General features: G+C 41.2%; 1 protein-coding gene across 6 annotated transcripts; it reads right to left on the reverse strand.

The window, feature by feature from the left end:
* Positions 1–15,288: 15,288 nt before the first annotated feature.
* On the reverse strand, positions 15,289–27,295 carry LOC135501380 (uncharacterized). Of its 6 annotated transcripts, none has more exons than XM_064793461.1 (18): positions 27,245–27,295; positions 27,045–27,131; positions 26,179–26,223; positions 25,898–25,972; positions 24,841–24,948; positions 23,682–23,752; positions 23,153–23,265; positions 22,633–22,826; positions 22,186–22,259; positions 21,614–21,948; positions 21,307–21,318; positions 20,774–20,902; positions 20,388–20,516; positions 19,942–20,070; positions 19,346–19,477; positions 18,100–18,252; positions 16,764–16,846; positions 15,289–16,204 (listed from the first exon to the last, which is right to left on the reverse strand). In XM_064793461.1, exons 1-18 carry the CDS (start codon positions 27,257–27,259, stop codon positions 16,100–16,102), a joined length of 1,989 nt encoding a protein of 662 aa, XP_064649531.1. In that variant the 5' UTR covers positions 27,260–27,295; the 3' UTR covers positions 15,289–16,099. The 6 variants fall into 6 exon arrangements, with proteins under 6 accessions (XP_064649531.1, XP_064649532.1, XP_064649533.1 ...); XM_064793462.1 differs by lacking the exon at positions 16,764–16,846 and adding an exon at positions 17,792–17,871; XM_064793463.1 differs by lacking the exon at positions 24,841–24,948 and adding an exon at positions 25,582–25,686.
* Positions 27,296–27,892: the final 597 nt, after the last annotated feature.

Genomic DNA, 27,892 nt, shown 5'->3' on the forward strand with positions numbered 1-27,892 from the left:
TTGCTGAAAGAATGGGCGCTCTAGAGAAAACACAACAGGCTGTGCGCGTGAATTCGCGCGCGTCATTCTTTGTCATGTGATAACAATAGGTCAGGTATACATACAGCGTGATCCAATAAGAATAATATTAATATCATAACACTATCATACTGTTCATATAATGCAACGCTCCCTTCATAGAAAATATTTTATCCAGACTTCCTATTCAAGGGAAACGGCTCCTTCCATACCACTCGTGTATGGCTGGCGGGAGTGGACAAATATCTGAATTAAGGGTCGGGATAAATCAGATTTATACCACGACTATATTCATAATAGTAGACAGCCAATCAGACCCCCGCATTTCATGAATTATGGTGACCATTAAATCTGAATTATACCACGACATAAATGAATCAACCCACGACTATAATCGTTTTAGACCCACGACTATATTCGTAATAGCAGACAGCCAATCAGAGAGCCGAATTTATGGACGGAAGTGCGATTTATGGACGCCGGAAGTGCGATATATGGACGCCGGAAGTGCTATTTATGGCGTCCATATATCGCACTTCCGGCGTCCATAAATCGCACTTCCGTCCATAAATTCGGCTCTCTGATTGGCTGTCTGCTATTACGAATATAGTCGTGGGTCTAAAACGATTATAGTCGTGGGTTGATTCATTTATGTCGTGGTATAATTCAGATTTAATGGTCACCATAATTCATGAAATTCGGCTCTCTGATTGGCTGTCTGCTATTATGAATATAGTCGTGGTATAAATCTGATTTATCCCGACCCTTAATTCAGATATTTGTCCACTCCCGCCAGCCATACCCGCGATGGAGGAAGTGTCCTTCCCCATCGGGCCATTGGTTGCATGGTGACAGTTTAAGCTGTAGTTCTATAGAGACTCAGAACCTTCAATAACTCCAAAATCCCACGCCCAAGTCGTCCCTTTAAATCAGAGTATGCAAAACTAAGTCTGCAGATGGTCTAATTTTCCGATTCTAAGAGAATCGTCTCGAACTCCAGTACAAATTCGCCATTGCTGACATCATTGGCGCCAAAAACTATTTCATTTGACCTGGTGACCTCGAGTTTTAAAACTTTTTCAAAAAGGCCATTCAAACGTTAAAATCAAATGCAAACATTATCAATTATATCACTGAGATATGTGAATACGGTAGATTGAGAAAAATCCGTACAACTATCGAAATATACGATTACTTGGAACTATTTCGGCAAATCACTCTGCCACCTGCGCGACCCAGTCACACTTGTGGCGCGTTTTCAATATGGCGATGGTCTGAATGATGTCAGAGGCACATCCGAGCCTGCTCATTGACTCAAAAGCGAAAAACATCGCCATTCCAATATGAAAGCCTTGATGGCTCAGCGGGTAGAGTGTTGAATCTGGTTCGGGTAGTCGCGTGTTCGAGCCCCACAGGTCTTTTTTCCTTTTTTCTTTTTGGATCGTTTTAAAAATGGGAAGATAGGGCCACAGGGGTTGTATTTTGTAGATTTCGGGTGAGGCTGGGAAAAATCCTGATTGATTGTCGTAGTTTAGTTCGACCGGAGATTAAACTTCATGATTGCAAGATTATATCAGTGGATTTTCGCAATTACAAATGTAATCATCACGTGATGACTACCACAGCCAGATGAGACTAGATTTTAGGGAGCAACTTCGCGTCACGTTGGGTATTGATCTGACGCGTATTGTATGGAACTTTGCACTATCGGTGCTTACTCATTATCAGATCCGATATAAGGACTGGTGTTCATCCATGGTTTGTAATATGTGCGAACAAGCAATCGTTTTCTGCTCCAGTCACAATATGGCTGCTTTTAAAACACGAAATAAGCTGAGTACGTTATTCAGCTGCCGGTAGTTCGCCCAAAAACACTCCAATGCTGACACGATATCGTCCGGTCCTGAGCAGGTGTCCGATTGTTTCCGGAGAGTTCCGAACATTGTCACCGGAAGAACACAAGTGACGTCACGCAGCGGGATGTCTTTGTCTGGCCAACGGAACCGCCTGATTTGAGCCAAAATAAAACGAGAATGATATTCTGATTGCAGTTACTTCTTTCATTCGGTGCTTTGATTAAAAAAAGTACATCATTCAATTGCAAGTCGCCTCTTAAGAGTGAGTCGCACATCTTCAATGTTTCATTTGTACGGCGGGGCAATTTGAGTTACCTCACACAATGAATTAGGACAACTTTTTATCCTTTTTTTGTGTCATTCGAATTCTCGGACTGGCCGTCTGCGGCGAAAAAAACGCAATGCTTTGTCAACAGTTGTACCTTTTCAGTAAATAATTGCCTTTTTTCATTTGGATTTGTAAAGAAATGGTGTCTTTTGTTCATTGGCTTTTGGACGATGGCTTATTTATCTTTTGAGATTTTCCTTTTTTCTTCCTCAGAATCATCTTGAGTCATTGTCCAATTTGTTTGGCGAGACAATATCAACAGTTGCTCAGAACTCATTTTTAAAAAATCAAATATCATAATGTCAACAGTGGCAGCCCCGGTTTTGGTAAGTGTGAGAAACCTCTGAAATATGATGGCTGAAATTAGAATTATCTTTTTGCTTCTTGGGAGCGGCAAACTGAAACATACCAAAAGCGGCAAACAACGATATTTCTCTTTGGGTGATTTGAAAAGCAGTGACTTTAAACTGAGATTAACGCTTTTACAATAAATTAGGCGATAGCATACGTCTCTCGAAACACTTTTTAAAGCAACATCCTGAAACAGGTGGAACAGCAACACTCAAGCCGTCAATATTTTCCTACGTTATTTCCCTCCCATTCAAATCAAATCAACGGGTAATTCACGCTTTTTTCTCTCCTGATCATCGGAATGTGAGATTTTTGGACGGACAGGGTCAGTAGCGGGTCGAGTGGACGGGTTTTAAGACCTAACCATGCAGAAGAAGAGTCCGGGGAGCCACGAAAGGGTCTTGGATAATCTCTCCCAGCAGGTGTTAGAGAGGTGAACAGTAAAAAGGAGACAAAACCGTGATTTCGCTGCTTTCTAGACAATTTAACTTTCAATGGTGATAAATCTGCCCCGGGCTGTGGTCCGGTGGTCTGGTTTTGGCCGGGTCATACGATTGAATGGAAGGGTCAGGGACTTGATCGGTGGTTCTCACCAATATTATCATTATATCATAACTTTGAAGGAGGCGTATAGACTATGCATAATTATGTAACACTGTCAACTCACTATATACTTGTGATGTTTACCATTTACCATAAGCATGAAATTTCCAGAGCGAAATCATTTTGACCACCAACACTTTTACATCTCATCAATTTAAAATTGTACTCGAACCATATTTCAAGGGAGTATAAAACCGTGATAGTAGTCAGGAAGGAGTGACATATGCCATTTTTCCAGCAGAGACACTGAATATTGCGGTTATCTTCTGCCATAAGTGGTTCAACCGGAATCTCTCCCCTGCTCTAATCACTCGCTGATAAACACAAATGAATTGACTTAGATTTATTAATCACAACTTTCATATCATACCGATGAGAAAAGCCCAGATGATTGATATCGAGTGACTTTGTAATTTAAAATGGACAACGCCAAGGGGATTCACTATGATTCAGGTCAGCGAAGTTATCTTAGTACGGAACCTCCATCAACAGAAGCCGGAACGCCGTATTATTTTACGCCGCGTTGCGCATGATTAAAGATCTTGTGCGTTAGACGCGGCGTGAAACGCTTTATAACCAACCACAGGTTGTTGGTATTGCAGGCTTACTTCACAATTTCGTACGCTTGTTAACCAAACGCGTAACATATCAGCAATCTTCGGTAGTATAGTGGTAAGTATCCCCGCCTGTCACGCGGGAGACCCGGGTTGGATTCGATTCCCGGCCGGAGAGGCCTTAATATTTTTCTTTTTTTTGCTGGTTGTTTTTTTTAACGGTAGGTTGGATTTAAAAGGTCAATAAATGTGTTTCTGAGAACTGAGTTTTCACACGAGTAAATCGTAGCGTTCACACGCCCTTATGATATCATAAAGAAATCGTGCAAAAATCTTCCTCCGATCTCGAGTGTTTTCAAACAGACATTCCGACATCGCACAGCGCTGTGTAAACATGGTCAAGGGTTGTCCTCAGGTCTGGCACACGCTGCGCGTCTTCAGCTCTCGCGCGGTGAGATAACGTCTGCGCGACAAGGGGACAGGACAGGTGCAATATGGCGCGCTATCTCTTTACAAATATTGCTATCAAAATGTTATTGTCGTATTGTTGCAATGAAATATCTAGAAGTTAAATAGAAGAGAACAGATATCTTCAAATGACAAGACCTCGCTCTAGTGCCCGTCTCAGCTTATCTAGCGTGGACCCGATAATGAATGTACATTGGACGAATTTGTGGCTTGAGGAACAAGGTTGCTCTAATTGGTTTTCTGCAATCCGTGCCCCTTAAGATGAGAACAATAACTGGTGCAGCAGTTTACAACACTATCATCATTGTAAAAGTAACGATTTATGGGTGGCTATAGGATGGTTTTTGGAGGAGCAATCATATGCAAGATGAAGAGTTATTATTCTTGTTCTTGTCTGCTCTTGTGTGGTAATTTGCATTCACGTGGGAAGATATATCTGGCCAACACTGCGGTTGTCAGTGAATTGAATCGTCGTGGCTGAATACATCCTCCGCTTGTGTCAAGATTATCAAAGCATTCGTGATACCACTGGAGAAAAACTTCATCTCTTTGCCGACTTCTCGCCATTTCCGGCAAAAAAGAGTGATCTTCCACCCTACACCTGTTCGCCACGCTACCAATGCGCTTCCGGTCAACCACACTCTATCTTTTCGAATCGTAGCACTTCAAGATCATGAAACTCAAGAGTACATTGTACTGATAAAATTTATTTCAAGCAAAAATGCTGGTTGTATACGTTTAATGCCTTCTCTTTCTTGTAAAATCGTGGCCCGTATCGCGAATACTTGCAATAGGTTATGAAAAGGACGCGTGTCCGTGATATTTAGCGGTATTACAAAAGCAGCGAGACGACAGTAGATAAAGCAGACGAGATAGTCTACGCCGCGCGCGTGCCGCAGTATCCGTTGAATTCAAAACACAGACAAAACAAAATGGCAACCGAGAACGTACATATTGTTACCGCGCCCGCTTATGTTGTGGAAACAACCATTTCCGGTGGTAATGAGAAGTGGGAGACGGCCCTGCATCCCACATGGGTTAGGGGGTCGATTCAGCGCAGGTGACCTCCAGGTCAGAATGTCTCATGACGGACAAGGGTGGGCAGCATTACCGGAAATGCAACCGGTTGGGTCCGTGGATGCAGAGTATACCTGAGCCTTCTGGTCGCTCTTGTCCGAACCTCCGGGTGGAGAGACTGAGCGACAGATCACCAGTTCCGGATGCTACCTCCACGTGGGTCGGTGGTGACGTCGCGAGGGTTTCTGTTTTACTCCTGACTTAGTTTATTTGTTTCTATGTTCATCCAAACATGGAGGTATTATTAAGAATAATATCTCCATGATCCAAAGGAGTATTTTATTGAGTCGACCATGAAGACTTTGAAATATTACAGCAAATTGCAACATGAAATTGCTGCATTGGCAGACACCATGACCCCTTTTCTAACAAATGGAAAAAAAGGATAGGGATGGACTATAATCTCGTATTTTTTATCCTGAGAAAGAGGGTCGGTCATATGTTCAAGCACCAATGTTCAGTCCGTTTCCAAAAGGTCGGAATTTGGCGACAAAAAAGATGGAATACTTTGAGAAGAAATCACTGACTATACATCCACAATATTATGCAGTATTTTCTTCGCCTCTGGTCAAATTGTCAGGGGGTGGTCTTTCTTATGTCTAGTGGTCGGCGAAAAAAGGGACTTGAAGTTGCTGTGTTACGAAACTAATCCAGGTCCGCGGGATGTGATTTGGAGACAGATTTGTAATACTTTTCAGGATCGAACTGTAATGCGTAAATAGGCGGAAAATCACGCTGTATTGACCGTAATATTATCATGGATTCTTGCCACCTGGTATTTATCAAGATGCTCGAGAAAAAAGTACAACAAAACAAAATTAACGAAAAAAAATGTGTTTTTTCTCCCTCATGCTGTCATGACCTCAGGTCAATCTCTGCTTTTTCTGATGATGCCACTCTTTGGGGGTGGTCCGCTTTGCCCGTAACGACTGTCCTGGCCATTTTGTCCGTAACGTATATTCTGGATGATGTGATCTAGTCCTCGGGGGGCCTGAAGCATGTAACATTGAAGCATTTTTGATGCGATTTGAATTTCGATGCCATTCAAGAGTTAGATCACGACTGTCTTGTGCAGATTTAGGATGCCCGGCGCTAATGTTACCGATGTCTCGCGGATCAATATAAGTATACAAAAATGTAGGTCACCTTTTAACTTGAGGTAATGCTTTTCGTCATCGATGCACTTGCAAACTGTGGACATTTCAACCAAATCAGAGCATTCCTCTATGACGTGCGAAGTGTGAAAAGCTCAGTGAACTTAAGTCTAAAATCTCTTTTTTGCGATTGGAATATTTTTAGAATGAGTCGATTGTGATTTATCTGTAACAATAAACGATTTTTTTCCAACATTCTCTTGTACTTCACAGAAAGAACTTAGATAACTTCTAAAAGCAACAGACGCCCCTGGCCACATTTTGTTTTTGCCTGGGCTGATAAACTAAGTGGTTTTGGTGATCTGTAGACCGACAATCTCTCGTCTCCCCGCTCTGAAGTCAGGATCCAATTGATTGCAAATTACAGCTTAGAGGCCTACTGTGAACAACCCGACCGACGAAAGGGTAGATGGAAAAGATATTCGAGAAAAAAATAAAATGTACTGTCACATCCGGCAAAGCCAGAAACCTTATCATAGAACAGCGTCTCGACCATTCATTAGTTACATAAGTCCCCATACTTGACCCTTTGTGACAAAGGTCAGAGAAGGGTCATCAAAGAGCCCTAAAAACTGCTCCTTTTTTGGAAGAATAGTTTGGCTGAAGATGTCTATGGTTATGCCGGATTATTACGGCCGAATGCCAAACGGCAACGATTACGCGTCATCGCAACGTTATGGCGAGAGTTGGATGTCTATGCTCCCTGTGGCTTGCAAAGCTAACATCCGAGCGTCTTGCGATGCCAAAGACATGGTTGGTGTATTCATTGTTGCCTTTTGAGGCTTGTACTTGTCTAAATTAATAGAGAGGTTATCTCCCAAAGATTCCTACGTTATAACGTATTAGGTGACCAAAGAAACGCACAACCATACATTCCGCCGCCAAGACACCAAACGCACTATAAGAGAACACGAAATCACCAATCAGGCCAATAGTTTTTGCCTCGGGACCAGTCTTTGTTTCATTCGGCTAAAATTACTCCCAGCTTTTGCTCTTTCGCAAAAACTACTGGACCAAATCACGATATCTTGGTCTCATTAGTCCTCTTAGTAGCATAAAATGTAAAAGATCAGAAACTGATTCACTAGGTGAATGCCACGGTCAGAATTAAATGACATAACCTACAATGGCAGACACCATGCGAAACTGATTCCTCGACTAACCATTGAGACGTTATTCAATAGTTGTTGAGTATTCATGAGGGTCAAAGGAAGTGACGTCGGGAACCAAAATGGCAACCAAAACAAGAGGAAAGTTTACGAGAATGTTTTCAAAATGTGTCAATTTTTGGATTTATTCTGGTAAGAAAGTTATCAAAAGTATCATTTGCCGATGCAGCGTTTCCCATACTGCACTTCACATCAGTATGCAATTTCCCCAGGCGGCCTTCTTCCATATATGTCACCTCCTTCCTCGTCCACCTTGTATCTAACGGGGGTTTCCATAAAATAACGCACCAGTGTATTATTTAGTCTTTTAGCAACTGGGCGCAACTGGTTATGTTCTGAGAGTTTTCTGCCTTTACATGTGATTTTTCGGCTGAAGTGTCCTTGTTTGCACTGATTACTGTCCAATCCAGTCGAAAGTTGGTTTCCCCACGATCTTTTCTCTGTCACAACCACCTTGAACATAGTACCTCTATCACTACTATAGATTGACTGTAACATGGTGTCGCTGTCACAACCAGTCCGAACGGTGTGTCACTGTCACAGTCCGACGGAATATAGGTTATTGTGACTATCACAATCAGTAAGATTGAGACAGTAAGATATGAATAAAGACTAGCAAATGCTTTTACTTCAATTTTGTACAGAAAGGCCTAGTGTATATGTACATGAAGTTTTAGATAAAAGCATTTGCTAGTCTTTATTCATATCACCCATTGTTGCCGTCACAACCAGGTGACTCATGGTGGGACTGTCCAATCCATAAGACATGATGCGACTGTCACATCCACTTATGACATGATGTGGATGTCACAACCTGTTAAAAGCGTTACCTCTAAGAGCAAGTGCTATTTTTCCCTGTTTCAGCCCGATACGACGTGATGTGAGAATGACAAACTAATTTGATTTGCCATGACAAGGTGTCTTTGTCACAACCACCTAGAACATGGTGTCTTTGTCACAACCACCTAGAACATGGTGTCTTTGTCACAACCACCTAGAACATGGTGTCTCTGTCACAACCGCATAACACCTGTGAAGAAGAAGACGTGACCTGCGGAAACGGTATTCTATCGTTACAGATCTATACTCGCAAACTTGAAATATTTTCAATTTGTGTATTTGTAGGTATACGGTCGCTTGACGTACTCTCCGCCGCAAGTCCCTGCGTGTGATGACAGTTTGACACCAGTCTGTACCCTCGTTCAAGTCAGTGATAACGATACATCGATGGCCGATTTACAAGCCAACGATTCAGGGTGTAGCACATGTGTAAAAGGTGAGTTACTTAGGATGTTCATCAACGAAATCCAGCAAATGCAGGACTAAGGAGACCTTGAAGTCTTGTCAAACGGAAGTAATTCATCCATTTACATTGCATTAGTTCATATTTCATAAATGAACAAGCCTAACGGCGGAAGCGGTTCAGTGATATTTGTATGACTGAATCTGTGTTAATTTAAGCAAGGGTTGGCTTAGTATTATATATTATAATGATATGTGTATATGGACTGAAAGCAGCAAAACATTTTCAGATTCAATATTGTAGACTATAGTTCCTTTTGAAGCATTGTCGCCGTTACAAAATACTTACTTTCCTCTTCAGTGTATCCCAAGTACAAACCGTCATGAGAGTCATCCCTTGTCTCCAATAGAATCGATGAACAGCAGAGTTTTCCAAGCAGATCCCTGGATTGGTCGTCTGATTGCAAGAATCGAAGCATTCTCCATTACATTGCTTATAGTAATTGTGATGTACGAACGGTGCAGTTTCTTGGCTAACGATCTCACAGTGCGGGACGAAACGGAGATTGATGGACTAAGTCGGGAAGCAAACGTTGATGCAGATGAACTATACCTGCCACCTTCTTTTGAAGGATCTTTTACTTCATTTCACGGCAATCCGAGGAATCATTCTGCTTAAAATATCATGGACGTTTTGATTGTGTTGACTGCTAGTAGAAACTTGATTGACATGGCCTTTTGGCAATGGTTTTAACCCTATGGTCGGCGGACAATAATAACCCGTGCCATGCCGTCTTCGTCGTTTAGGACTGGGCATTTAGAAGAGGGTAAACTAAGATCTCAGCGGGATATCTTACCATCCACCGCGTACTCATTGACTTTCTGATACTTGAATGACAATTGACACTTCGTTCCATCGCGTAGTGTTCGTATCGTTAAGAGAACTTACCTCTCCTCCACTGACATTGGGCTCTTGGTTCCCTTACGAAATACAGTACCTTCCGTGCAGCACAGGAAACTCGGTGAAACTGATATAAAGAACACTATTTCTCAAGATCTCAACTTTCGATAAAGCCTGTACAAGATTACCTTCATGGAATTGGTAAGTTTGATCCTGGTGTAAGGTATTGAGCGTTTCAGTTTCTGAGTGTTTCCCTCATTGTCTTTGCGCTAAAAAATATATTGTTGTGTTCTTCTCTGCTTCCCCTATTGAAAAGTCATAATCTTTCTAGATGTCTGTTGTGTGAAAACACTAAAATATGGGGAACAGCCACACCGGGGTAGAAACTACACCGGGGTTTGTCGAGAGAACCGGGCAGGTTATTTACATTGGGCCCATAATCCTTCTTGAAGTGTCGTGAATGCTGAGCTCTTCTCCGTCAATGATGGTATAGTCGTATAGATGATTCGCAAAAATACTTCGGCCATTTTGGAAGTGCCCTCTTCACCGGCAATTGGAGTTTACCATGACATAAAAGTCATTTTTAAATCAAAGGAAAACCAAAATCATTCAAAATATCATGAACATTAGACTTCAAGTACAATGTAAATAGCTTGAATAAGTGTGTCCGTTGTAACTTTTATATCACGGTAAACTTACGTTGCCTTTGAAAAAGGCATAGAAAATTGGCGATATACTGTATTTACACCAAACCATCTATTGTGTCATGCACTGGATGGCATGCTGATGTCTCATTTCGTCGTACACACACGCAAAAAGAAATCTAAACTCAGACGCTATTATGAGTTTGCATTTGTGTAAAGTTCTGGAATCCTTTTCTACGGGCGCATGTGTAAGTCATCAAAGGGGCAATAGTATACTCCTGTGTCCTCCTTGGTGATTGAATCTTCCATACTCATATCTTCATTCTGCCTGCGATTATTGTATAGTGCATTCTGTGTATTGTTCTGCTGAAGACTGACGCTTTTCTGTGCAAACTTAAAAATTATTCTAAGTCCACGCACATGCGCAGTCTAATCCTTTCTTTAATGTCTGTTTTTTCTGTGCAAACTTAAAAATTATTCTAAGTCCACGCACATGCGCAATCTAATCCTTTCCTTGATGTCTGTTTCTTTCTGTGCAAACTATCTCATATAAGTTTCCTTCAGTCTCGGGTGTCAAGTAGATATTTGTATAGAGTCCTTTGTGAACATTATGTCTTCTTACTCAAGTTATGACTCTGTGTATCAACATAATTGTACAACTATTGTTAGTCTCTGTTCGCGTTTTGTAATATAACTTTCAACTTCGTAATAAAGTTTAAGTTCATTACCATATTTTAATTCAATTTGTTATTTCTTTCCTACACCAAGGGCGCCACTACGTGTGACCCAAATTGAAATAATAGTTTAATACATAAACCCATGGGGACAATGAAATCTGGAAAGAAGTTTATAAAGTTGCGCACTAGGGGCGGTTGGTAGGGGTTGATGGAGGAACAATCTAAAGGAGGATGGCGTCAAAAATGATATAATGAAACGGCGTGGAAACAGGGGGTACCTTGAAGATCATTCAAAAAAGGCGATAAGAACCGCCCTGGCGAACGAACCGCCTGTGAGACCCGGACACCCAAGGAGAAAGAATAAAACTAATGCTTAACATAAGTAAGCGATCTGTAATATTCACGTGCCGGTCACGAACGAGAGAATAGTGACTAATAGTATACGAAGCAATGCAAGGCTTCTGTGGTTTATGAAAAAGGAATGCAGGATTATTTATTTCATCAAAAACACCAAAACCCGATAAAAGTTTAAAATTTCAATCGATAGATATATTTGAGTTGATCATCAAAAAGTTGCTTGTGTTTCTTATTTTCTGATTTGTTCAAAGATTCAATATTTATAAAAAAAATATCAACTTGATATCATAAACTGCCAAAAGTTGACAAATGTAAAGAGGGCGCCAGAGTAAAATAATCAATACATTCCCTACATTCACCAGAGAAGTCTGCATTGGATGATAAAAAAGCAGACTGTTTCAATTTGGTATCAAGTATTAATTTATTCCGAAGAACAATCGTGATATGACACACCGTTTACGGAGTAATTGCTGATTTTTCTATCGACCATGCGCCAATCATCTGTACACACATGCCAGGATGGCAGGTCATATACAACATGGTAATGAAGTGATCGTCAGTGCATGACAGTCACCTGAATTTATCTGCCTGTTATGTTACACGAATAACGTGTACACTGGCAAGCAGTCAAAGTCATTTCTTACAAAATATGTAATGCTTTAAAACACAAATAGGGAAGTAAATATACCAGTTACAAAAAAACAATACCTATACATGTATCAGCAGCTTTGCTTTCCCAACTCCTTTAACCGAAAAGTTGGCCAGTGGCCTAATTGCTGATGAAGGGGTTGATTTAACTGGACTGCAGTATCTTAACCGAAAAGTTGGCCAGTGGCCTAATTGCTGATGAAGGGGTTGATTTGACTGGACTGCAGTATCTTAACCGAAAAGTTGGCCAGTGGCCTAATTGCTGATGAAGGGACTGCAGTATCTTAACCGAAAAGCAGCTGGCCCGTGGCCACATTGCTGATGAAGGAGTTGATTTAACTGGACTGCAGTATCTTAACCGAAAAGCTGACCAGTGGCCGAATTGCTGATGAAGGAGTTGATTTCACTGGTTTCTTTCTGAATTCTACAAGAAACACATAAGCAGATGTATCCCGATTCGGTCAAGCACTTTTAGCTACTGAGCCAAGTTCGTGGGCAAAGTCGGGTAGTTACTTCACAAAATTGGCTCAGTGCATGTAGCTAGAATTAGTGCATCGGGATACAAATGCCATTGTTTCTCTAGAAAGATTATCCATCCATGGATACTAGCATAGTGACTTGAGTCTGTAGTCCGTTTTGGCCGCCCTATAAAGAGCTGCCAAACTATTCGAGTCGAGATGACTTGTGTCCCGGCTCTCGCTCTCTCCTCTTTCAGAAGTTCGGGCCACCCCGAACTGACTCTCTAGTTGGCAGATAAAAGGTTATCTGATGCCGGAGATGTTCAGTTTTGTGCGAGTATGGTTTACCTTATTACACTACAACTACAGAACGGTATGGAGGTGAATCGTCGAGTGAATGATACCGCAACCCCGAGATCTGCGGACGAGCTGGAAGATGGAAGACGCCGGATCATCTCAGTCGTGTCTGAAATGAAATATAGGGCATAGGTTATAGAACATAAGATGAATATTCTTTTGACCTAAAAGGTGGTTGATGCATTTATTCAATCCAAACCAATATGTCTTCGGCCGGCCGCCGTGACCCAGTCTCGGTGTCGGAAATCTGAAGGTTGCACAACCACGGTATATTGTGTTGCATATGATCGTATCCAATTGCTAATTGTGCACACCGGACGCAGTGGACCGGCTTCGTCCCTCACCCTAAGACAGTCTGAATAGGATGACGAAATCTGGACTAGCGAGAGTAGCTGATTGTGACTTTGTCCTCACAAGACCAAAATGGATAGAAACAGAGATGGTTGTGACAGGGACCCGAGCATTGACCCCGAGCATTGAAGTCGGGGAATTAGAAATAAAATGTAATCTACATGTCTGTACGATCGTTATCGGAGGCTATGATTCCTGGCCATAGATCCCTGACCGGCGGACAAAGTTCGCTAGAGACACTAGTCATACTGCTCAGTTATACATTTACAAAGGATTATTCTAAAATGGTCGACTACTGCCAAATATGAAATGATTTTTAGTCCGATCAGTGTGGCTCTTGGATGAAATTGCCCAAGATTATGCTCATCACTTTCTGGGGAACCCTGTATAAACAAACACACGTGAACCCTTCATAACCACAAAATGTGTCTTAAACTATATCTTGCCGGGAGCTGGGTTTATGGACATGAAGGGAATACAGTAGACTACTAGCATTGGGTTAGTGTGAAGGACTTACCTTGTTAGAGAGGACGTAGGCATAGAAAATAACATAAATCCTTTCAGTTTTCTTTGATGTTTTGATCTTCCATGTTTGGCCTTCCGGTCAACTTTGACCATGTCTTTCAATACACAGGGACAGTTACATAATAGGGCTTACATTAAACAACAAAGGATTTGAGTTCAGTTCATCCCGCGTGCCCGGCGTGATGCGTGTCCGTAGATTGAGGACAACATGCATGTCCGTTTCAAAGTGATGACCACATCTTAATGAGGGCCTAATAATGGGCTGGTGTGTTTTTGCTAATTAGATCTCACGTTTCGTATCATGAAGGCCTATTCCATCAGCATCTTGACCTGGTCAAGGATTTTACATCTCACATCAAAATAACAGTAAAATCGTCCCGTCAGATAATGTCCTGATTTGGTGAATGAGTTCCAAGTGAAACCGCGCCAGTTTCATAATTAGGCATCGATCATAAAGGGTCATGAACAAACTTCTCAATGTAACTTTGATGCGACCTTTTGCTTCGATCGCTGTTGCAAGTAATGTTTCAAGAACAATAAGAGGAAGATGGGAGAGATCAACGACAACACCCGGGACAATAGGATTTCCTTTGCCCCTCAGGCGGCCACAGGTTCAACAACGGGACAACCGTGCCAGTCTCCACACCTGTGCGGGAGGACCGAGCTTTTCCTCGGACCGTGGCCAGCGCCCGTCCGTGGACGACGTACCTGTCATCCCGACACCTAATTAGTAGCAATCTATCATCGGGTTGCGATCGATCGATTCGTGATCTGAGATGGATGACTATAGATTTTCCCGGCTGCAGGGATCGTTTGATGACATCAAGATATTGAAGCATATTAAGGTGAATTGTACAGTGTAAGACCAGGCTATACTACTTGATTTGATAGTGAGCGTAATGATTAAAGAGACTGACCATGCTCCTCCAGAATAAGTGTCTTTGGACGACACTTCGTCTCGTTTTCATCCAGCGATTGAAGACATTCGATCGAGGCGCCATCTCCTGGTCAATGTACGAACTGCAGTATACATACGACAAAGTCACAATCTTGCAAGACCAGACGCCAGTACCATGTCACAATCGGTCATTCTAGATCAGGTCCCACTGACCATGACACAATCTCTCAAATGTTAGCAGACCAAGGGTTCTGCGGAGGACACAGAGTCTGGAAGATTGGGACACTGCCATCAATAGTTTGAAACAATGTGAAATTGTCCCTGCAGTAGACAGATTGACGACATGGTGACATTTTTACCTGGGTCTCTGACAGATTGAGAGATTGTGATACTGTCACAGAGGCACAGAGAAAGGGCTCGGGAGTGCTCAACTCAAGGACGCTGAGAGGAATGGGGGAGGGAGGACCAGAGTATGAGCTAACGTCACTTCTCCTCTGTGTGAGAGGTGAAAGGTGAAAGTGTAATGGAGACATATCAAAAAGCATATCAAAAAGCAAAAGGTGGTGACGTCTCAGCTAAACAGAGCTCAGGTATTAAAATAACATTCCTCTTAACAGTATTCAATACAGATTAAACAAATAAGCAACATATGTAAACTGAAAATAGATTTAATTTACAAACCATCATTGCAGTATCGATATAACAAAACAATTATCTCGAAAATATCCTACATTAAAAAAACATCACAAACCTTATACAAATCTTACATCTTCAGAGTGTGTATGAAGCATGTAACAATCACAGATGAAAAAGTATCACCCTCTCAAAATAAATCATGATTTTCTTTTACAAAATCAGAGGAAACGCCTCCAGACAAAAATTTTGATCTACATTTATACAACATACAATAACAAAATACAGCACAAAGTCAAATCATGTACAAGGTTAATTGGTATTTTGGCAATAACATTAAAGCCATCAGAGGGACACTCACGGTGACATGATGATTGACCCTCCCAGCCTGAATTTACATAAGTGACTTATGTATTTGATAGTAACTGTAAATCTATGGACGGATCTGTTCATTAAAACCAATATACATAGATCTATCTTATATAATTATAAGTTATTCTTTTTTAAAGGTTATAAGAGGATCTGATCCCTCTTGAGTTGTACCCCCTATGTAGGGCCTATAGAAATAGGGTTTTGAACTTAATATGAAGGAGAACAAACCTTTGTTTTACATACAAAATGGTAAATGTCTTACAATGTCTTACAGGGACGGAGTAATTTATAGACTTCTGAAATTCATGGTACCATTTCCTAAATAGAGGGCAACACTGAGATCCATCACACATATGCAATGGTAGTGGTGGTGATAAATGGACACCACTAACCCCTCTATACAGTCCTTTAAATCGGAAATGTCTCAGCAGGTTTTTTGTGGAAGACCGAAGCCTGTATCAGCGTCGAGCACTCTTTGGACGGTTTCTCGCCGAAACTGGCCGATTTGACGCCTTCCCTCCATCAAGTTTTGTCAGTGCCGACTCACACGAAGCGATAACATCCTGAAAAGAATTTCAAAATTGTTAGTTATCACACCATTAGGACCAAACATCAGCACATACCTCAAAAACCCCAGCGAATGAGGGATTAGTTACTATCACTCCATGGTGCTCTATGCATAGTGTATGCATACTGTTTCAGTCAACACACTTTATATGTTCTGATGACATTGCCCAGTGGATCTCACTTGCTCAGAAAATGGACACTGTACACTCCGTAGTTTATATGCTACACAAACTGGTCCCCAGTAGTCTATGACAATACATAAGGCAATCATCGGACAAAACCTGATTTTACTTAGAATCAAGTTTAGACTTGACAGTATTAGTAGATGATGTAGAAAGGAAAAGAACTACTTAAATACCTACAATGTAATATATGAGAAAGTGTTAAGAGTGTAATTAGATACCCATAGATTGTACCAACCACCGGAAACAAACATACACAGAAGTACACCACAAAGTTATGAGGATTCTATGCTTTGTAGAATGTAACGAAGTTTAATATGTGAAAGTGAAAGAACACCAAATACCACAGAACACATTAAACATCCACCGTTACCTCATTATCTTTGTATTTTTTCTGTATGTCTTTCAACATATCAAACATCTGTTTATAAACTCTCATTTCTTCCATAACGTCATCTGTGGGTGAGGAATTAGGGATTAGGCAGGGTGAGATACTACAGCAGGGTTATGGTCTATTCTACCAAAGCTATTGATACTTCGAAGGGTCTGAACCAGGCTTGAAAGAAAGGGGAGCCTACTAAAATGCACCATGATTAAGCTGAAGACATTTCCTAAGTTCTGACATTTTCCCCTCAATTTCTGCCCTTCCTTCTTGGGCAAGTGACCCAAATACACACAGAATAAAGTATGAGATAATTGGTCTGCTTCGCACTCAGTAAATAAACTTAGTTTTCTATGAAATCACATCAGAGTTTGTATTATGGATGATAAAAAGTACCACATTAACAACCCCTCCCAACCTTTTCATCAGTTCCAGAAATCAGAAATAAGAAGAGATGAAAAATGTCTTTCGAATTCAATACAATACCAAGGCGCCAAAGGGGAATACACACAAATGTATACATTCTAAAAGCTTGAATTACATGTAAATAAAAACTCTACTGAAAGCTGAAATCTATTGGGTTATTGTTTAAATCTATACACCTATGTACAGAATAAGTACAGGTTGGCTATGGTTGGATCTGAAAAGAACCTAAAGCATTGAAGCAGATTAATACAGCCAAAAGTGGAAAAGATTGGAGTTGATATTATAACAATCCTTTCCCAACAAGAAAGACCTGGAAGATTCCATTTGATCAGGTCAGTGGATCCAGGGGCTAAGAGAGAGGGGTACCGAAGTGTCCGCATGATAAACATATCAAAATTTATGGTCAATTACAAATCTTTTCCCAGACACGGAAGGAGCGCCCCTCTGCACGTCCCGCAGATCCACTGCTGAAGTTTTGACTCTACACCAATGTTTTCCACTTAGCCATTATAGAATGGTAAGAAAAGCAGGATATATATACATAGTTGGACGACCAATATCAGCAGGATCTACGCAAGCTTGGTAGGCCTCACCTCATTCTTAGCAAAGTTTCTCCGCACTTGCTGTAATATGCTCGGAATTTCGTATGTCACCAAATGCTGGCATACTTCCTCTAGAAATGTATGATACATCGTGATAATGTAAGCCATCAGATAAGTTTATTCATGTAACTGACATCTAGTCATGGACCTCATGTATGTGTTTGCACATCAAGCAAATCGAGGTCAAAGAACAGGCATCAAGTTTAAAACGGTTCTTTGCCCTGTCTTTCAAATCAAACAACCTCGTCAGACATGCATCACCAGCAAGAAATTTTTGATAATTTTCCATTCGTACGTACCATATTCAACTAACTCCATAAACAGTGTACAGACGTTCTCGACGACCTCAGCATTATTGCTCTGGTACCCATAAGCCTCCACTATCTTTGGGATCCCCTGTATGCGAGTCCCATCCTTTCGTTCACAGTCTAAGACTTTGAAGGCACTCTCCTCTGGAAAAACAGAAGAACTCTTATGATGAAGTAGCCTGAAAGGGGCGGGGGTCAAAGGGACCAGTCAGAAAGATCCCAGCAGAATCCAGCCTCTCATTACCCCAATTTTTTCCAAATTTATCAACCTAAACGTATCCTCCCAACAATCTGACGGCTCAATTTTCAAAAATGGTAGCATCCTTTCTTTCACAGTCCAAGACTTTGAAGGCACTCTCCTCTGGAAAAACAGAAGAACTCTTATGATGAAGCTGGCCTGAAGGTGGGCGGGGGTCAAAGGGACCAGTCGGAAAGATCCCAGCAGAATCCAGCCTCTCATTACCCAACTTTTTTCCAAATTTATCAATCTTAATGTTATCCTCCCAACAATCTGACGGCTCCATATTCATAAATGGTAGCATCTGCGAGCAATCATAGTATTCAACTCAATACACCAGCAACTTGCATAAGAATTGAAATCACAACTTAGTTTTCAACACTGGAACATAAACAACTCAAATGTCTTGCATGCAGACAGCATAACACAAAGTTGCACTCTGATTCAGTGTACATACATGTAGTCTCTTTCTGAACACGACTTTAGAACTTTGAGTTCTACTTGACAACACAGGACGAAATATGTTGACAGACCTCAAGCTTCACCATTTAACAAAGGGCACAGCCAACAGTGAACTACATAACCAATACAAACATAAGTGGAACCAAAGTTTGATGGAAAAGATGAACTTGAGAAATTTGCTCAACATACAACAGAAATATGCAGCAATTTTTACACAGCAAGCAGAAATGTGCCATGAAAGTTGACAGCAATGCTCCTACCACATGCATCACGCTGGTAATTATACAGACGTCCTGAAATAGATTCCAATTCATTCTGTTTACAAAGTCAGGTGGCTATTCAAGGAGTATGAAGATTTACATGTACTATATGCTCAGTGTTTTCCACAGTTTGATTGAAACCCTCCAAAAAAGACGTATCTTTAGTGGAGCCTTGAAAGTAAAAAGGTCTGTTTACAGAATGTTAGTCTCGTAGGTAGCTCGTTCCACAACACTGGTCGAGCCACTGAAAATGCCTGGTTAGCATAGCTGTACCTACCATCGGGCTCGACAAGACTAGCCAGCGCCATACAGCTGTTCTTCACCACCTTGCGATCTTTAGGGTGGGTGGAAATGGCTTCAAGTAATAGTCGAACACATTCTAGCTCTCCGATAAACTCCAGGTTGTCATCTGAAAAGAGCGGAATCAAAATTAGACTGGCATAGCATCGAGTGCCCAGGGACCGAGGAACTTCACCACCTTGCGATCTTTAGGGTGGGTGGAAATGGCTTCAAGTAACAGTCGAACACATTCTAGCTCTCCGACAAACTCCAGGTTGTCATCTGAAAACAGCGGAATCAAAATTAGACTGGCATAGCAGCGAGTGCCCAGGGACCGAGGAACCACCCTGTCAGCACCCATTATCCTTCTCTGCAGGTCTGAAAGCAGTAGGCAGGATCCAGTGCATCGTAACTGCCCTTGACTTGAGTTTCATTTGATAGTGTCAACAAAAGTCAGGTGTGCTGACATGGTGTTGTTTACAAAATGTTATTTATTTTATAGTCCAGTGAGAATTTTCTAATATTTTTCCCTTCCTCTGAACAAAATTTGCCTCCTCGCCCAATTCTCTAGGCATTAAATTGGTGTGGCCTTACCTTCTAATGATAATGACAAGATGGCAGCAGCAGCAGCCTCAACAACGTCCGGGTTCTGACTGAAACGGCCCATCGTCTCACAGACATCCCGCAGACCACGCTCATCTGTCACCATTTTGGAATTGTCCTCTGGAATCAAGAACAGCAGACAAATTGTGAGAAAGTCTTATATCTTTCACATTTTAAAACGTCCAGAACTGCATGATAGTGTCCAATATGGGAATTTTGTTGAAAATACATTGCTTGTGGCCTTTGGAAAGTCACTTTATCCAGCAGACACGAATCCAACATTTGCTTGAGGGACAGGGTAAGCAAAGCCTCAGTCCAAGTGACCTTGAGTAGCTAATGCTGGACTTCTCCTGGGCCTAAGATGGAGTTGCCAGGTCCAACTGTAGGAGCACACAACAAATGCAAACAAGAGCCAACTAAGAAAGCATAGTTCTCACCGTTCACACAAAGACTCCAGATGGCGTTACAGCAGGTTGCCTGGAGCTCTTCCTTGTCTTTGAATGTCCTCATCGCATCCAGGATAGACCCGATACCACCGACCTGACCAATGACTGCAGCCGCCGACTCTGAAACAGGAAAAGATTGGCACATTCAGGACAACTGTAATATAACTGTTGAAACATCAAAATCTGTTCTTCAAGACAAAAAGCTGATATTTTTAATAAGAAGCACTCCATTAGCTTCACATTCTCATCAAAAACCAAAAAAATGTTCTTCTCACTTCACCCTGAGGGCCTACTGCTAACGTTGGGTTGACTGAGATGCAACGTTGGCTATCAAAATAGACAAGTAAAGGTTAGATACATGTCAAAACTGATCTTACCGTTAGCTGAGAATGCCATGAGTGCTGCTGCTGCTGCCTGTTGTAGCTGTGAGGAACCAGAGTGACACTTCATCGCGAGTGGGATGACGGACACTACATCACTCGAGAAGAGGACATCTGTCTCCGTGGCTGCAAAACAGAATACATATCAATCAGAACCCAACCGACCACAAAAACTTCAGTTCACTAAAGGAAAGCAACTTCAAGATAGTGACTTGTTGTCAAAATTGGATAAAGTGTCTTGATGAGGAACAGTCACACCAGATTTGTGTTGAGATGGTATTGATGTTGCATGGCAGGTGTGCAGATCTACAATCAGGGACTTGCTGCGGTTAGGAGACAGCCTGTGTGCCAATTGTCCACCATACAACGATATGTTATCATGATCTCTAAGGAACAGGTGTCAGGGGTCAGGTAAAGCACCTTTTTTAGGCCTACACCTAAAAAGTGTTACAATGTAGGGGTGTCGCTATCTATCACTAGCACTAGCACTTTGGATGGGATCATGTGCCATACAAGCGTTACTACCTTACCTGTATCTAATTCTATGATCAACAAAGAACAAAGATACCACTTGTATTAGAAACAGAGACAATCTTTTTTGCTTTTACATTTTGAGGATAGACCCTACAGCTGAATATTATGACTATCAGAATTACGCATTCAATGATTCATGCCTCTAAAGAGCTTATTATCTTTGATTGAATTTTGAAAATCCAATGATCCACAGAGATCGAAGACAGAGATTTTTCCATTCAAGCTATTGTATTTAGCATTTTGTAAGAGGACGAATTCTGAATTCTGCCTAAAATCGGAAGTTTAACAAACCTGAACACCTACCTGAAACAATCAGATTATTGAGTATATTACACCCAGCCACCTGTATCTCCACACATGCTATATTCTCCCTCATCGTCTGGGCGACTAACTTCTTGCCCGCATCGTCAACGACTGTGTCCTCTTCCTTCGTCAGCTCCGCCAAGTACGCCATGGCATCCTTGAGGGCGTTTTCACTCTCACACTCGGACCGGATGTAGGCCAGCACCGGTGTCACTCCTTGCTCTTTTGGGACAGTGCCTGTCTTTGGCTGAGTAGCTTGTTTCTTTTTCCTCTCCACGAGAGCAGAGTCACTCAGGGTCAGGCATTCTTTAACGTAGGGCATATCGAGTAATTCTCTGCAATAAAATGGAATCTATTCAAAACTATGGTACGAATTTAATCATAGCAATCATCCTTCATATGAACTCTTTAAGGGACTGACTGTGATGTTGTTGCAACACTCAGACCCCCTCCGTACAAAAGTTAAATATCATCAAAACCTATTGACATGACCACTCACACCACTAACCAGCTAAGGATCAGCTGTTTCTGGTATTGGTTTCATATTGGAGGTATTTTTTCGAGAAACTTACACAGCTGTTGGACGTTGCTGGAACTTTCTCCTCAGCATGCAGCGAATGAGGGCCAACAGATCATTGGAGTACGTCTGCAACAACAAAGATCACTCAAAGATTTTTTGAAATATTTTGAGGTTTTTTAGTTTAGCCATTACACCATGCTCGACTCATATTTCAGTCAAGAATCTTAAAAGAATGGATGGGTCATAATGAAGAGTGTAAGGAGAGTAGCTTAAGATGTACAGGCCCTTACTTCTCTTGTAAGTGTAGAGGTAAACCCAAAAGAAGACTCACCCCCGTAGTTTTACTGATTAAGTCCTCAAGCATTAGCCCTTACTTCGTGTGTGAGTGTAGAGGTAAACCAAGAAGAAGACTCACCCCCGTAGTTTTACTGATTAAGTCCTCAAGCATTAGCCCTTACTTCTCTTGTAAGTGTAGAGGTAAACCCAGAAGAAGACTCACCCCCGTAGTTTTACTGATTAAGTCCTCAAGCATTACTTGATCGTTCTTCAGCACATAGAGACACTGCGACATGGACTTGCTGTCTAACACTCCACATGTGATCATTTCTAATGCAATACATCCCGCAGACCACACGTCGCTCCGTTCATCGTAGGGTCGCTCCAGCACCTCGGGAGCCATCCAATTCATAGAGCCTGAAAGATTACACATCACACTTAGGATTTGATTACCTTGACCCATTTACACCAGAAAAGTTGGTTACACTGACCTAGATTTATGTCAACATGTAGAGATGCCCAATAGGACGTGGTCTAGGACTAAACGTCGTACTCTAGGTGTCGGGAATTGATAGTGCTGCTGAGGTCTCTCTTCGAATAAGGGTCTGGACGTACTGTGTAACTAGAGAGTCGATGGTTGCCAAATTGATAAAAGAGCGACTAGAGTTGCAGTTGAGAGAGGGAAGTGGAGCAAAGCAAAGCCCTTTCTCAACTGCTATGGCCTCATCATCTCTTTTCCTTACCTACAGTTGTCCTCGTCTTTGTGCGAGCATCATCCATGATCGTAGCTACACCAAAATCACCAATTGCTATGTTTAGATTATCTGCCATGAAAATATTGCTTGGCTTTAAATCCCTGAAATAAGAGAATCAGAGCCTATCAGAGTCAGACAAACAAGCAAGTTCAAAGTACTCTTGAAATTTGGAAGCTTTCAGTTTGCCGATTGAATATATCAGGCCAGACTGAGTTGTTAAAAGCGGCATCATACTTGGCCTGAGAAGAATGAACAACCTAATAGCAAAGACACTGATTCACTGACTGACTGTTTTGAATTCCCCATGCTAAGGGCTTTGAACACGATTTGCTAGGAAACCAATCATGACCTATGGCAAAGATATTCAACAAGAGCGTTCATTTTCTTGTGTCAATCCAGAAGTTTGTGACACGGTACAGGTTCAATTCATATGTGAACATGGCATAGGGAGGGCTCTAGAACTGGGAGGACACAGGCCCAGTTGTCAGGAATCATGACAGATCGTTGAATGACCTACCTGTGGATGATACCCTTCTTATGAACAAACACGAGGGCTTCGATCATCTGACCTAACCATTTCTTGACCATCTGAAACATGCGAGTAAAAAATCACAGCAAAGAGGACAGTTTACAGTCGATGCAGGTATTTAATCATAATCGCCTATCTGGTTACAACTCTGAATTGTTTTTCATTAAAAAATGACATTTTCGCAATCTTTTTCCCAGAGGTCAATATAAGATTGCATGAATGAAGAGGGACTGGTACTTGAGCAAATGACATCCGTCAAAGTATAAGCAGACATACCAAGGTCCTGAAGACTAAACACAAGATTACTACAGCCAACTACAGGAAAATATACATGGCAACACTATAGGTGATGCTGACACTATCAGTCAAACCCTTTTTTATTGCATGAAGACTGGCACAACAAACTTAAGCAAACAAGGGTTAAATTGAAAGTGAAGAAAACACAAGTTCCAATCAGCTCATAGGTTAATCAGCTTAGGACATGCTTGAATAAAGAATTAGGGGCCTTTAGGCTTTATATACCCTACTTGTTTTTATTCTCTAAAGAAAATAGTGCACTGACTGACTGCATTGGCCTGAATTGAGTTCCAACTATTATTATACAACAAGCCCTCCCAGGTGGCACAGTCTACTACCTCATACTAATGGGGTAGAATGACAGGTTTTGGCACTGTGCGTGTGTCCCTGTGTATGCGGGTGGAGAAGTTATAGCAACAATATATGCCCTAACTTTCAAGGAATTTCAAAGGTATTTGAATAAACTGTTTGGAAATGACTCAAATAGGGTTGATTTTTCACTTGATCAGTACTAGGCTGGACAGAACTCACTACCTGATTGATTTTAGCTAGGTACTGGACCACAGATCGATAGGACAAGATTTGTCTGCATTTGACAACTAAAACAATCTCCCACAACAAGTTTTTAAACCCAGAGACTTCACTGACTGTATCTTGACACGAGAAAACCTCTGTATTGAAAGAAACGGCAATCACACATCAAGCTTAAACAAAATATTAACAATCAAGTAGGAACTATGAATAACAGGGTAGGAAAAACGGCCACAGAAAGTTATCTAGTGTCAAGCACAAACTAAAAGCAACTATGCAAGTAATTGTCAATAAAAGCCTAAATTTCACAAAATCTTACGGGCTCAGGCAATTCAACTTGCTGATTGCGACTCTGATGCATAACTTCGGCCAATGTTCCATTTTTGTAGTAGTTTTCCAAGACGAGACAGATCATCATGGCACAATCCTGAGGATTAGGAGCGGATTAGGATTGAGGAACACTGGTTAGGATTAGGACAGGAAGACATACAATGGGAGTGGACATCAAGGAGGAGTATAGTGGAGTTACTGTCAATGCGTAACGATTTGTAGGTTGTTCTTGTCATGAGCAACAGAACGCATTCTAAACACATCTGAAAATGTACACAACATTCTACCAATAGTTTATGTACACTTTTGGATGTATTTTTCAGATCATCACATGCCTGGCAGTAACATGCTCTTCCAGCACACAACTTGATGACCTTGGAAGTTGGGTATACTGCAAACCCTTTATTTTTGCAGCCATTTATGTTGACAAAAACATAATTTTCACCTCCATCATTTTCTGTGAATTGGTGCATCAATAATAAAGCCAAGACATGAAGTGTGAACATTTCTTAACATTTTGTGATTAACGCTTTTTACTTTCAAAAGTATTGGGATCGCAAAAAAGGAGTTTACACTACAGCAAGAGGGAATGAGTTCAAGGGCATGCCTGAAATAAATATGTGTGAGGGAGAAGACAAAATTTACAAGATGGAGGACAGACTTAGGTTAAGGTGAAAGTTTATCGAGTCGAGGTATAAATGACATGGAAAATTTGATTACACAGACTTACAATCTCGTCTACAGCACTTTTATTTAAACGTTTTTGTTTTAACGCTTTGTCAAGGTCACCTAATTTATAATAGTCCATGACAATGCAAACAAACATGGCAGATTCCTGAAATATGGAGATTTATATATATTTTTACAGATTCAATTGAACTTTAGATGTCTCTTTGCTTAAAAATCATCGCCACTTTTGAGTTTGTTAATGGTTCGCTTCGTTTTGACGCAAAATTAAGCAATAGCACCGAGTCATCAATTACAGATAAGATAAAATCGCCTTAAATTGTAAATGATTCATACAAACGTCAAGAAATATAGCATACCTCCTTATCCCACGTGACAAAGAATTCTTGGTAGCCACACACATATGGATGACGGAGCTCAGCCAGGGCCATCGCCTGCAAATAAGAGAGTTAAGGCAAGGAGAGTTAAAGAAACAAATGAAACAAAAAAAACCGAAGTATTCGAACCATAATTTGTAAAAGTGGGCATACCAACACCTGACCATGGTTATGATAATAAGTGTCAATAAGTTAACAGCACACACTAATTAGCTCAAACCATAGTTTGAATAGAGACTATCTCAATTATAAAATTATCTCACCTCCTTAAATGCTTTGTTAGCTTCACTCTCATCTGTGCACTCAACCTTTAATAAAAAACAGGACAAATAAAATCTACAAAAGGGTTTGGCACTTGGGAATCAGTCTCTGCCTTTGGTCTCTGATTTTGGTTTGGATTCAATCAAACAGCCCAACTCAATGTCTGAAAACTCAAATTAGGATCTGCATCTCTGTTCTACTGCCTAGCACTAGCAGGATGTATTTATCAACATTCTATCTAATAATTTCAGATTATGTCTTTAAAATATTTGTCTTTAAAACATTTACATGTATTAACAAATAAAACTTCCTTTTTTTCTTAGAATATGCACATCAAAGAAGGGTGTGTCAATGGAGTAAGAGTAAGACCGCTCTACTTGCATTGACATGATTATTTATGAACTCGTTGAGTATCTTTGTTTCCCTTCCCGCTTGAAAATGGCCAGATATGCCAGGAAACGGACTGGCTGTCACAGCCTACATACTATTAGAAGAGTACCGGTACCAAAAATAGTGCATCAACAATCACCACTTGGCCTGGGCACTTGACATATTGGCAATGACCTGTTCTAAATCACTGTGACATTCAAAACGGATTAAAAACCTGTGGGCTAAGGTCAAAATATTCTTAAGCATTGTAAATTGTGGCACCTTTAACTTAAGCATAGGCCTTTATGGGCATACATCTACATGACTCATGATGATCATGAGCACAGAATATATCTCTTGGATTCGCCCTCTGCTCTGGCCAGTCTGGGCCTAGGCCTTTAGATTGAAGAGAGGCCATAGCATGGAAATTAACCTAAATCAAATTCTAGAAAATATGATTGTATTAGAAATGCCAAAAGGGAGTCATGACATAGCCTACCTTTTTCATGACATATTTTTTGTTGTCAATTTTGCTCTCAACAAGGTTGACAGTCCCTTGGGCACCCTTCCCCAACCTCTGTAAAACCTGAAAATCAGAAAAAAAGGTACACACATATCCGTTTTGTAAAAATGACACTTATTTCTCTGTTGGTGGCAACTTAATCTTCATAAACTGGTGTAACTTTACTGAAAACCCACCCTGTAGTTCTCCATTTTGTAAACAACCTTTCACTATGGACAAGTGGCGGCTCCTATCATCAATAAGTAGAACTGCCATAAATGGGACAGGTGGCGGCTCCTATCATCAATGTCTAGAACTGCCGTAAGACAGGTAGCGGCTCCTATCATCAATATCTAGAACTGCCGTAAGACAGGTGGCGGCTTCTATCACCAATGTCTAGAACTGCTGTAAGACAGGTAGCGGCTCCTATTATCAATATCTAGAACTGCCGTAAAAGGGGCCATCTCAAAAGTATGATGCCTGGAAAGACAAAATTTTAGGATCACAACCACCCCTGGGTTTCACTCACGGTCGGTGGGGGTCCAGAATTGAATAAATCTCCCATTGTTGGCCTCTGGATGGGGAGGGGTTTGAAGGAATCCCTAAATTTGGATAGAAGCTGCTGGGAATGTGTGCAGACTGCTCTTCAGCAAGAGCATGCGCAAATCCTTCAAATCAATGAAGATTCACAAAGGCACAATTTCATTGTATTGAGCAATCTTTTGATCAAATGGCCAAATATCCTGTATGCAGAAGTACTTTCTCTAATAACTGGCAAATCTTATTCAGAAAGGATGTTTTTTCGTCAGATAGGCCAATGAATGTGCAAAGACAAGTGGGAGAAA

This window comes from Lineus longissimus, chromosome 17 (assembly GCF_910592395.1).
Source record: "Lineus longissimus chromosome 17, tnLinLong1.2, whole genome shotgun sequence".
Classification (NCBI taxonomy): Eukaryota; Metazoa; Nemertea; class Pilidiophora; order Heteronemertea; family Lineidae; genus Lineus; species Lineus longissimus.

Excerpts from the sequence above, each read along its gene's own strand:
- LOC135501380 (XM_064793461.1), bottom strand. Across the intron at positions 20,517-20,773 it reads CATGGCATTCTCAGCTAACG|AGTCGGCGGCTGCAGTCATT; the intron begins GTAAGATCAGTT and ends TTCCTGTTTCAG. Across the intron at positions 16,205-16,763 it reads AAAAATACAAAGATAATGAG|GATGTTATCGCTTCGTGTGA; the intron begins GTAACGGTGGAT and ends AATTCTTTTCAG.